At 40.3% G+C, this 10,866-nt stretch overlaps 1 protein-coding gene across 3 annotated transcripts in view; it reads right to left on the bottom strand.

The window, feature by feature from the left end:
• LOC107153920 (tumor necrosis factor receptor superfamily member 10A-like) overlaps positions 1-9,428 on the bottom strand; it is a 23,068-nt gene extending 13,640 nt beyond the window's left edge. For all 3 annotated transcript variants that reach the window (XM_015499484.2, XM_015499485.2, XM_048801587.1), the window contains exons 1-2: positions 9,106-9,428; positions 60-132 (exon numbers count right to left, since the gene is read on the bottom strand). In XM_015499484.2, coding sequence (XP_015354970.1) covers positions 60-132; positions 9,106-9,390 — 358 coding nt within the window. In that variant the 5' untranslated portion in view covers positions 9,391-9,428. The remainder of the gene's footprint in view (positions 1-59; positions 133-9,105) is intronic.
• Between the last annotated feature and the right edge of the window lie 1,438 nt (positions 9,429-10,866).

The raw sequence follows: 10,866 nt of genomic DNA, 5'->3' as shown, positions 1-10,866 counted from the left end.
TTAAAAAAAAAAAAAAAAAAAAAAAGAAAAAAAAATTACAGTTCAATCTTAGAATGTACCTGCAGGACACCGTCCTTCTGAAAGGTCATCTGGTGAATAAGCTCTAGCACCAGTGGCTGGCTCAAGTAGGACCTATGGGGACAAAGCAGGAACTAGCATGAGTGGCTTCCAGACTTCACCCATCATAAGATCCATCTCACATTCCTCCCTCCACCCCAGCTTCCAAAACTAAACACAATTTGGATTTTCCTCCCAGTTATAAAACTCTCAGCCATTTGATTATATCTATGCTTCTTAGGGCTAGACAAGTGATACACACTTGAAAAACCCCTTTATTCTTTCACTTATTAAAAAACACTGTTTACTCAGATATGTAAAAGTACAGGAAAGTTTTTACAAGAATAAAATCACATTCCCTCCATCAGAAATTGCAACCTCTACTCTATTGTCTTAATGGGAATATTTTGTCTCCCTCTTGGTCTCTCTCATGGACACAAATACACTTTTTAAAAATTGTAGTCAAATAAACATAAGATAAAATTTACCATCTTAATCATTTAAGTGTACAGTTATTCATGCTAGACACATTCAAACTTTTGTGTAACCAATATCCAGAATTTCTTTCATTTTGATAAATGGAAAGTATGTGTCTATGGAACCATTGCCCATTCCCCACCCCTCCACCCTGGCAACCACCATTCTACTCAGTTTCTGTGAATTTGAGTAATCTACGTACCTCATATAAGTGGAATCATACTGAATTTATTTTTTCATGACTGGCTTATATCACTTAGCAAAATATCCTCATGGTCCACTCACATTGTATCATACACTAAAATTTCCTTTCTGTGTATATGCATTTTGTTTATCCATCCATCTATTAATGGATAAGTGGGTTGATCCTATCCTCTGGCTATTGTGAATAAAACTCATGGACATAACATGTACAAAAACTCCTTAAGACCATTTTCAATCCTTTTGCTAAGGGCTGGGGATGTGGCTGAATGGTAGAGCATTTGCCTGGCATGTTTGAGGCTCTGGGTTTGATTCCTAGCTTTGCAAAAACCAAATCAAACGATTCTTTTGGATCTACACCCAGAAGTGGAATTGCTAATCACATGGCAGTCCTATCTTTAATTATTCAAGAAACTGTCCTCCTGTTTTCCATAGTGTCTGCATCACTTTATATATTCACCAAAAGGGCACAAAAGTTGCAATTTCTCCACATCCTCCCCCAAATCTGTTATTCATGTTTTGACAGACCATCTCTTTGTGGTTTCAATTTGTATTTCCCTAACAATTCGTGGTATTAAACATCTATTTTCGTGCTTGTTGGATATTTGTATATCTTCTTTGGATAAATTTCTTATTCATACTCTTTGCTTATTTTTGAATTGTACTGTTCGTTTATTTTATAGCTACGTTACAGGTATTTTTTATAAAACAAACTCTGGATATTGACCTTTTATCTCATTTCTCCCATTCTGTAGGTTGTTTTTCTCCATCAAATGTGTCCCCTTTTCTTTGAGGCAAAGAAGTTTTTTTTTTTTTTTTTTTTTTTTGATGTAGTCCAATTTATCAAGTTTTACTTGTTGTCCGTGTTTTTGATGTTATACTTTAAAAAAATCATTGTCAACTCCAATGTAGTGAAGCTTTTCCCTTGTTTTCTTCCAAAAGTTTTATAATCTTAGCTCTTACATTTAGGTCCTTAATCAACTTTGAGTTGACTTTCATCTATGGTGTAAGGTAAAAGGCAATATTTCATGAAAAGACTGTCCTTTCCATCATCTGTTGGTCTTGGCACCCTTGTTGAGAATCACGTGACCAAATGTTGGAAGGTTTATTTCTGAGCTCTCTATTCTATTCCATTGGTCTGTCTCTTCTTTACGTTAGTACTTCAATGTTCTGAGAACCGTAGCTTTGTAAAATTTTTGGAAATCAATTAGTTTGAGGCTTCTAATTTTGTTCTAAAATGAACTGGGAAGGATTTCCTCCTCTCCACAAACTTCTTGGAAGAATTTGAAGAGGATTCATGGTGCTTATTTAAATGTTTGGTAGAATTCACTAGGGAAGCCACCTGGTCCTGAGATTTTCTTTGTTGGAAGGCATTGGCTCCCTGATTGAATCTCCTCACTAGCTGTAATTCTGTTGAAAACCTCTAGTTCTTCACAATTCAGTCTTGGTGTGTTTCCAAGAATTTATCCATTTTTCTCTATGTGATCTAATATGTTGAAGTACACCTACTCAGAGCATTCTCTTTAAGTCCTATTGATTTCTGAAAATTCAGCTATATTTCTCATTTTCATTTATGATTTTGGTTATTTAGGTCTTAAAGTTTTGTCCATTTTGTGAATCTTCTTATTTAATTTAATTTATTTATTATTATTACTAGTATAGTAGTAGATGTTCTGGGGATTGAACCCAGGGGTGCTCTATCACTGAGCCATGTCCCCAGCCTTTTAACTTTTTTATTTTGAGACAGGGTCTCACTAAGTTGCTAAAGCTGGCCTCAAATTTGAGATCTTCCTGCCCCAGCCTCCAGAGTCACTGGGATTACAAGTGTGTGCCACCAAGCATCACTTGCAGATCTTTTTAAATAACCAAATTTTGGTTTCACTGATTTTTCTTCACTGTTTTCTACTCTTTATTTTTTTTTTAAATCTGCTCTAATTTTTATTATATACTACCTTTGGTAGCTTTGTGCTTAGTTTTCACAAAAAGCTGTAGCTTATTATACGTGCAATACATCAAATTGAGGAAGTTCCCCTTTGTTCTAAATATGAGAATTTTTTATTATGAATGTGTGTTAAGTTTTATCAAACAATTTACATGTTCATATAGGGTTTTTTTCCTTCACATTGTTAATATCATGACTAATACTGATTTTCAAATGCTAATCAAACCATATTCCTGAAATAAACCCCATTTGTTCAGAGTACATTATTTTTTTAAAAGTTTCTAGACTCAATTGTCTGTCTTTTACATCCATATTTATAATGGATGTTGATTAGAGTTTTGTTTTTTTGTAATATCCTTGTCAGATATTACAAATATATACGGGCATTATATAAAAATAATGATGTTATATAAAAATGATGATAAATTGCCTCCTTCTATTTTTTCAATTTGTTTTAGTGATATTTTTTCCATAACATTTACAGAATTACCAGTGAAATGATTATCAGCCCCAATTTTCATTATTTTCAGCTTTTAAATAATTAATTTTAATTCATAAACAGGTATAAGATAATTCAGATTATCTTTACATCTTGTGGCTATTTTGTGAAGTGTATTTTTCTAGGAATTTTTCCATATCATCCAACTTGTTGGATTTATTATCAGTAATTCATAAGCTCTCAGTTTTTTCCTTTTAATGGTGGCAGAGTTTGTAATATCCCATCATTAATTCTTGATATTAGTATTTTATGCTCCTTGCTGTTGTTTTTCTTTCTTTCCTTCAGACAGGGTCTTGCTATGTTACCCAGGTGGTCTCAAACTCCTGGGCTCAAGTGATCCTTCTGAGTTAACTTCCCGAGCAGCTGGCATTACAGGCACTTGACACTAACATGCCTGGCTTGTTTTTTAATTCTGAATTGTATTAATTTTATTTTATTAATTTTTAAAATATATAATTATTTAAATTTATAAATCCATACATTACAGTTTATAATTACTTACAAACACTGAAGTATTTTTTAATATCTTTATTTTTTTTTAAATTTTTATGTGGTGTTGAGGATCGAACCCAGCACCCCGCACATGCCAGGCGAGTGCCCTACCACTTGAGCCACATCCCCAGCCCATTTTATTAGTTTTTTCATCATTCCAGGGATCCAGCTTCTGGTTTGTCACTACCTTTTATTGTTCATGTTTCATTTCATTTAACTTATTATATATGTATATATGTATATGTATATGTATATGTATATATATATATATATATATGTATATACACATATATATGTATGTATATATTTACTACATACAAATGTATATATTTACTATATACAACTGTATATATGTGTGTATGTGTATTTATTTATTTAGTTGTAGATGGACACAATACATTTATTTTATTTATTTATTTTTATGTGGGGCTGAGGATCAAACCCAGGGCCTTTCATGTGCTACGTGAGCACTCTGCCACTGAGATCCAGCCCCCATTAATTTCCTCTTGTTACTTCCTTATTAGTTCAAAAAAGATAAACAGGTATGTCCCAATGAATCCTACAACTATGTGTAATTTTAATGTACCAATAAAAACAAGAAAAAAAGAATGAATTTTCAGTGGATATTTCGTATGCTATATATCAAGTGGTTGATAATGTTCAGATTTGTTATTATTTACCACATTTTCATCTGCTAATTCTATCAATTCCTGAGAAAGGGCTGATATGATCTGCCTTTAATCTTGCAGACATTTTCCCTTCACATATTTTAAAGATCTATTATTAGCACACGTGAATTTACTATTATCATGACTTCAATGAATTGTTCGTTTTTTTTTTTTTTTTTTTACACTTGGGATTATTGAATCCATGGGTGCTTAACCACTGAGCAACATCCCCAGCCCTTTTTATTTTTAATTTTGAGATGGAGTCTGGCTACACTGCTGAGGCTGGCTTTGAACTCACGATCCTTCTGTATCAGCCTCCCAAGCCACTGGGATTATAGGCATGCACTACTGTGCCTGGTTGATGTTCTTAACACCACAAATGGTGCTCCCTGCCCCCCCAACTCTGGTAATATCAAGCAAAAACTTGGCAACTGCCTCCTGGGGCCCTGGAACCTGGGCAGATTCTCAGCATTTGACTCAGCTGCCTTAGAGCAGGCATCCTGGGGTCCAGGTTATTCATTCATTGAGTGAGAGCCTGGGGACCTCACTGTGCAAGAAACTGGAGTACCAATGGCAAGAACTGGCACCTCCTTTTCTCAGGACACCTCTGGTTCACAGGGCACTGAGACACAGACCTAATAACTTCAAAGTCAACTAAGGCGAAAGGAGCCTACCGGGCTGCTCCAGTAAAAGTGACAATACCATCTGAGGGACACTGGGTCATACAAAGAAAAATCAAAGTCATGGGGGAGAGGAGTGAAAAGTAGTACTGTGGCAGCTCTTTGGTTTGTGGTTGCCTCTGATGGTGACAGACTGAAAGTGTGGCCAGAGATTTGATTAGGGGATGGATGAGTCAGTCCATAGACGTGGGTCTTGTGTGTGTTTATGTCAGGGTGTGGGTCGGGCAGGGTGGGGAGCTTGCTTCTGGTGCTGAGTCACCTTAGGCTCCATTTCCTGACTCAAGAACGCCATTTCCCCTCCAAAACACCCTGTTTGTCTGAAGCTGAACAGTTCTAACTTCAGCTTAAGACTTCTTGTCAAGGTCTTCCTGTGGTCCAAAGTCTGCTTCCTAAGTTTGTTGGCTTATTTGGTATTTTGTAGAATAACACCCCTGGATGACGTTCTGAGCCATCTGGCTCATAGCCCAGAGCCAGACATGGAATAGCTCCATGGTTCTGGAGAAGCCCCTTCCCTCCTCTAGACATGTTTCTCTTTCTTGAAATAAGAGGGGCCCTGTGCAGCTGAGTGTGGGCTTCCTAGATGGCCACCGAATACACCCCTGGGGACATGCCAGCAGGACTACGGACTCAATCAATGGTGGGGCTGCCGCTGAGGCTCAGCCACCTCTGCTCTCTCCTCACCAAATGACCTTTGCTGTTTCAAGCTGCTCAGGTGAAATGAGGATGGCAAGGGTTCCCACGCAACCTGGGTGTTATAGAGTTACATATGTTAACATATGGAAAGGTGCTGAGGACAAAGCCTGGCACACAGCAAGTGCGTGTTTACATATTCAGGTTTGTAGTCTTATCACACACAATGTTGATTTTTTTTTTTTTTAAGAGAGTGAGATGGGGGGGGGAGTAGAGAGAGAGAGAGAGAGAGAGAGAGAGAGATGAATTTAANTATATATATATATATATGTATATACACATATATATGTATGTATATATTTACTACATACAAATGTATATATTTACTATATACAACTGTATATATGTGTGTATGTGTATTTATTTATTTAGTTGTAGATGGACACAATACATTTATTTTATTTATTTATTTTTAGTTATCGGCAGACACAACATCTTTGTTTGTATGTGGTGCTGAGGATCGAACCCGGGCCGCACGCATGCCAGGCGAGCGCGCTACCACTTGAGCCACATCCCCAGCCCACAATGTTGATTTTAATTAAGCCACAACCTCAGCCCAAGAATACCACAGCAGGTCTCACCAGGCATCCAAGCCTCTTTAGAGGAGGCCAGATGAGGGGGGTTGGGCCTCTTAGGCATTATTAGTCATTTAGGTTTCCAGAATCATATCTTTCAATGGGCTTCCATGAAAAATGACTCACAAAGAGTCTGATCCCCACCCTGCCCCCATGTCCAGGCTGTCCCAAGAATGGAGCTCACCATCTACTTGCTGGGAGAACTGGACCTCCACTACCACCCAGGACACACCACTGAGTACAGAGGTGGTCTCAGCTACCCAAGCACCAGCTCCAGGCTGCAGCACAGGGAGGGGATCTTGCCAGCCCTGCAGCCTCTGCTAAGGAACCACAGATAGGAGGTCCCCATAAATTGTCCACACTGTTGTTCAGAAATTCCTGCCTTGGCTCAGAGATCCAACATCAATGTATCAGTGCGAGCAGGTACAGCCACTGACAGGTGGACAATATGTGCCCTGTGGCGATTCAGCTCCAAAGTGCCGACACTATCCCTGAAGAAGTGACCTGTCCTCCCACACAATTTCATGCAGTGACCCAGGTCACTGCAGCTCACAGACGGCTGTAGTGAACTTGTGTTCTTACCATCTGACACAAGAGAAAGTTGGGACCACACTCAGGTCACAGGCCTTTGACTGCAGTACTCTAACCCTACCCAGTGTGTGGGCCTGTGAGATGCCAAAACTTCCCAATTCCTACTTTGATCAAGAGGGACCTATGTGGAAGGTCCAGGCACAGGCAATGGACAATCCCAGCATTTACAGGGTGAGGACCTGACCTCAGAACCAAGCTCTGTGCCGGACCTCCTCTGATGAAATCCCTCTGGCAGTTCAGGGCAAGGTCTGTGTCCATTTATAGGCAGAAACTAGCCTTGGGCACCAAGGTTTCAAGGACAGGGCTGGAATTCCGGGCTCTCTTGCTGCCTCATCTGGGGTCTCCTGCTCATCTACTACCCTGGAAAATCCCCTCGAGCTTTGAAAATCTCTAATAGCGTTGCAGCATCAAAAACACAATGCTGTGGCGTATCACTTTTTACCTTTTAGATTAGCAAAGAGTTAATGTTTCTATATCCAGTGTGGTAAGGGTGTAGGGACAGAGGAAAGTTTGTATATTCTAGGTGTGAGTAACAAATTGGTAGAACCTTCTTTTGAAGGGGAATATAGCAATATCTGAACAAATTCTAAAGTTATTAACCAGTTGGCCCAAGAATTCCATTCCTAAGGAGTTACCCAAGTAGATGGCGCACATGGATATATGTACCTGTGGTACACACCAGGGCGTTTACTACAATACTGCTTGAATTAGCAAAAACAAAACCAAGATGTAATCTGAACAGCTACCTATACGATAGAAGATTAAGATAATCCATGGTTCACGTGTAAAATACTAACCTGTTGTTAAAAAAAAAAAAAGTGCAGGTACGAATATAAAACATCTCTTGTAATTTGGTATTAGCTTCATAATTGTAAAAAGCTCTACCTGATGGAAGAAAGACTGACTTATGGAAGGATGAGAGGGCCGTTTGGGATGCCAGAAGGCCTGTCTCACATTTTCAAAACCATCAAATTCAGACTTTTGGCCCTGATGTCTACATTCAGCTGGATACACACTGACCTGACAAAAATAAGCCAGTCTTGGAGAAACACTAAATGTGGATCCCACAATAAGTGTCTGTTGCTTAAAAAACAAAAACAAAAAATGTGGATCCCACCTAATATAAAACTGATATTCAAAAAATAAATCTCCTAATTATTCTGAGATGGTGACAAAATGCTATTTCCTGGATTAGGAGTGAATTTGTTACATGAAAACATTAAAAACGACATGATACTTGCAAGGTTATTGCTATGATTCAGACTTGGTTGAGGATGTCCCCTGGATGGTGGTGGTCAGAGTGGGTGGGGCCTTTGGGAGGCGGGGCCTAATGGGATGATATTAGGTCATTACCGGCCTTGCCCAGGAAAGAATCAAGGTAGTTCTTAGTGCCCAGGAGGTGGTTGATATAAACACAGGATCCTGACCCCAATACCCCTCAGTGTTCCTGTCTTGTCCTGTGATCTCTCCCTCTCCCGCCCTAAAGCCACCAATCAGTAGGCTCCTCACAGGAGCTGGGGCTGTGTGCTTGAACTTCCACAAGAGCTAAATAAATAAACTTCTTTCTATATGAACCAGTCCTAAGTATTTGATGAAGCAATGGAAAACGGAATAATACAAGTGGGTTTTTTTTTTTTTCTTTTAAGTTTCAAGCTTTTTCCCCCTAACATACAAGTAACCTGGAAAAGTGTAATTAGCGGGAGCTTCCAGCAACCTAGAAAGCACCCCGCCCCCGCCCGCCTTTCCCTCCTTCACAGGAAATCGCGGTCCCCCAATAGGTTTCAAGTCGTAACTTTGTAACTTGGTATCCTGCCTTCGGCCGTCCTCCCGCAGTGAGGAGGCAGGCCAGGCGAAGTCCCCGGGCCCCGCGGGACTTCGCTCACCCGATCGGAAGCGCGGTGGGAAGGTAGAGCACGAGGACGGACATGCGTGAAGGAAAAGCAAAAAAGTCCCTGGCTGCCTTCCAGGTGGAACTCGCCTTGTCCATTTTGAAATGCCCCCAAAGTGTCCCCAACCCGTGGAGAGGCGCGCGGGGCACCGCCTCCCCTCCTCCTGGCCCGGGTCGGTCCTGTGGGACCGGGACCTGGACTTTCCCTTTCCCGCCGCCGCCGGGCGCGTCCTGCCCGGGCATGCCAGGCGACAAGCGACCCGGACCTGGCACCCCCGCCACGACCCCCAGGCCTCCTGCCCCTCCGGGCGCACGAGTCCTCCGAGAACCGAAGCCGGAACTCACCCACAGCGCACAGACGAAAGTCAAGGTCCTGACGCGGAGTCCAGGTGCGGCTTCCAGGGCTCGGCTGGGGCCGGGGGCGCGCACTCCCGGGGCCCCGGGGCCGCCTAGCGCGCTCCCCCTGTGGACCATGGTATTAGGGGGACTCTTGGGCTCCGTCCCTGGGCTACGATTGAGAGTTGGCTGCAGAATCTTCCGCGTTTTTCGTCCACATGGAAATGTCGCCCCGTCTAGCTGCGCGCGCTGCCACCTGCCTTCGGCCCCGCGTCTGCGCTCTTCCAGGAACATGTGGAAACTGCTAGAAGGCACGTCGCTCGGAGTCTTACGATGCTTTTCCACGCCCCCAAGCTCCGCCCGGGTAGCGGAGGAGTCAGGCTGTGAAGTCTTTCCACTGTTCCACCCAAAAAAGTCTGTATTTCCATATGAATTTTATATAGGATAAAATCTTCAATTTAAAAAAAAAATGCTGGGTTTTTTTAAAAAAAAAAATTTAAAAAACTAAAATTTTTTTTTTGGTTGTAGAGGAACACAAAACCTTTAATTTTATTTATTTTTATGTGGTGTTGAGGATCGAACCTAGTGCCTCATAGTGCAAGACAAACACTCTACCACTGAGCTACCACCCCAGCCCCAAGAATGATGGGTTTTAAATTGGGATAGCATTGAATACAGATATCAATGCGAAGAATTAGCATTTAACCATTTTGGGGTCTTATAATTCATCAAAGATTTATGTACTTCTATCTTCTGAAGTTTGACAGTGTTTTGCAAACTCTCAGTGAAAATATTTTACAAGATTGAGTCTTGCACATCATTTTTAAGTGTATTCTTAAATATTTTTTTTAATTTGAAAATTTTTTCTAATTATAATGACAGTAGAATGCATTTTGACACACAATACATAAATGGAGTGTAACTTCTCACTCATTTTTCTGGTTGTACGTGATGTAGAATTGCTATTCTTAAATATATTTAATGTTATTGTTAGTGGAATTGGCTTAGATTCTTTTCTTTTAAAATTGGTGTTTTTACTCCTACATGCAAGTTCAATTGATGGCCAGGCACGGTGGTGCACGCCTGTAATCCCAGCGGCTTGGGAGGCTGACACAAGAGGATCACAGTTCAAAGTCAGTAGTGGTGAGGCTCTAAGCAACAGTGAGGCCCTGTCTCTAAATAAAATACAAAATAGGGCTGGGGATATGGCTCAGTGGTTAAGTGCCCCTGAGTTCAATCACACAATTGATTTTTGTGCATTGGTCTTGTATTCTATGATCTTGTTAAATTTGTATATTATTTCCAGTTTTATTTTGTAGATTCTTTAGGATTCTGTGTATAAGCAACCACACTCTGTGTAGCTGAAAATAAACTTAGTTTTCTTTCTCCCTCAATCTTCACACACTTTTTTCATCTTGCTTAATTGCCCTGCCTAGGACTTTCAGTGTTAAATGTTAAAGTGGTTGAAGCAGACATACTTGTCTTATTTCCAATCTTAGAAGGAAATCATCCAATATCACTGTTAGATAGGATGCTTATTATCAGGTTAAATTCCCTTCCATCCCTAGTTTGTTAAGAATTGTCATCATGAACAGTTGTTGAAATTGGTCAAATGATATTTTTCTGCATCTGTTGAGATGATTTCGTAGTTTTCCTCTCTTATGCCATTAAAATAATCAATGAGTTTGTCTTTCAAATGTTATATCCACTAAATTTCACTTGTGATGTATTATGATGTAAATACATATTGCTAGATTTGACTTGGTAAGG

This window comes from Marmota marmota, unplaced genomic scaffold, assembly GCF_001458135.2.
Source record: "Marmota marmota marmota unplaced genomic scaffold, marMar, whole genome shotgun sequence".
NCBI classification, from domain to species: Eukaryota; Metazoa; Chordata; class Mammalia; order Rodentia; family Sciuridae; genus Marmota; species Marmota marmota.
This window is presented reverse-complemented; position numbering and strand designations above follow the sequence as displayed.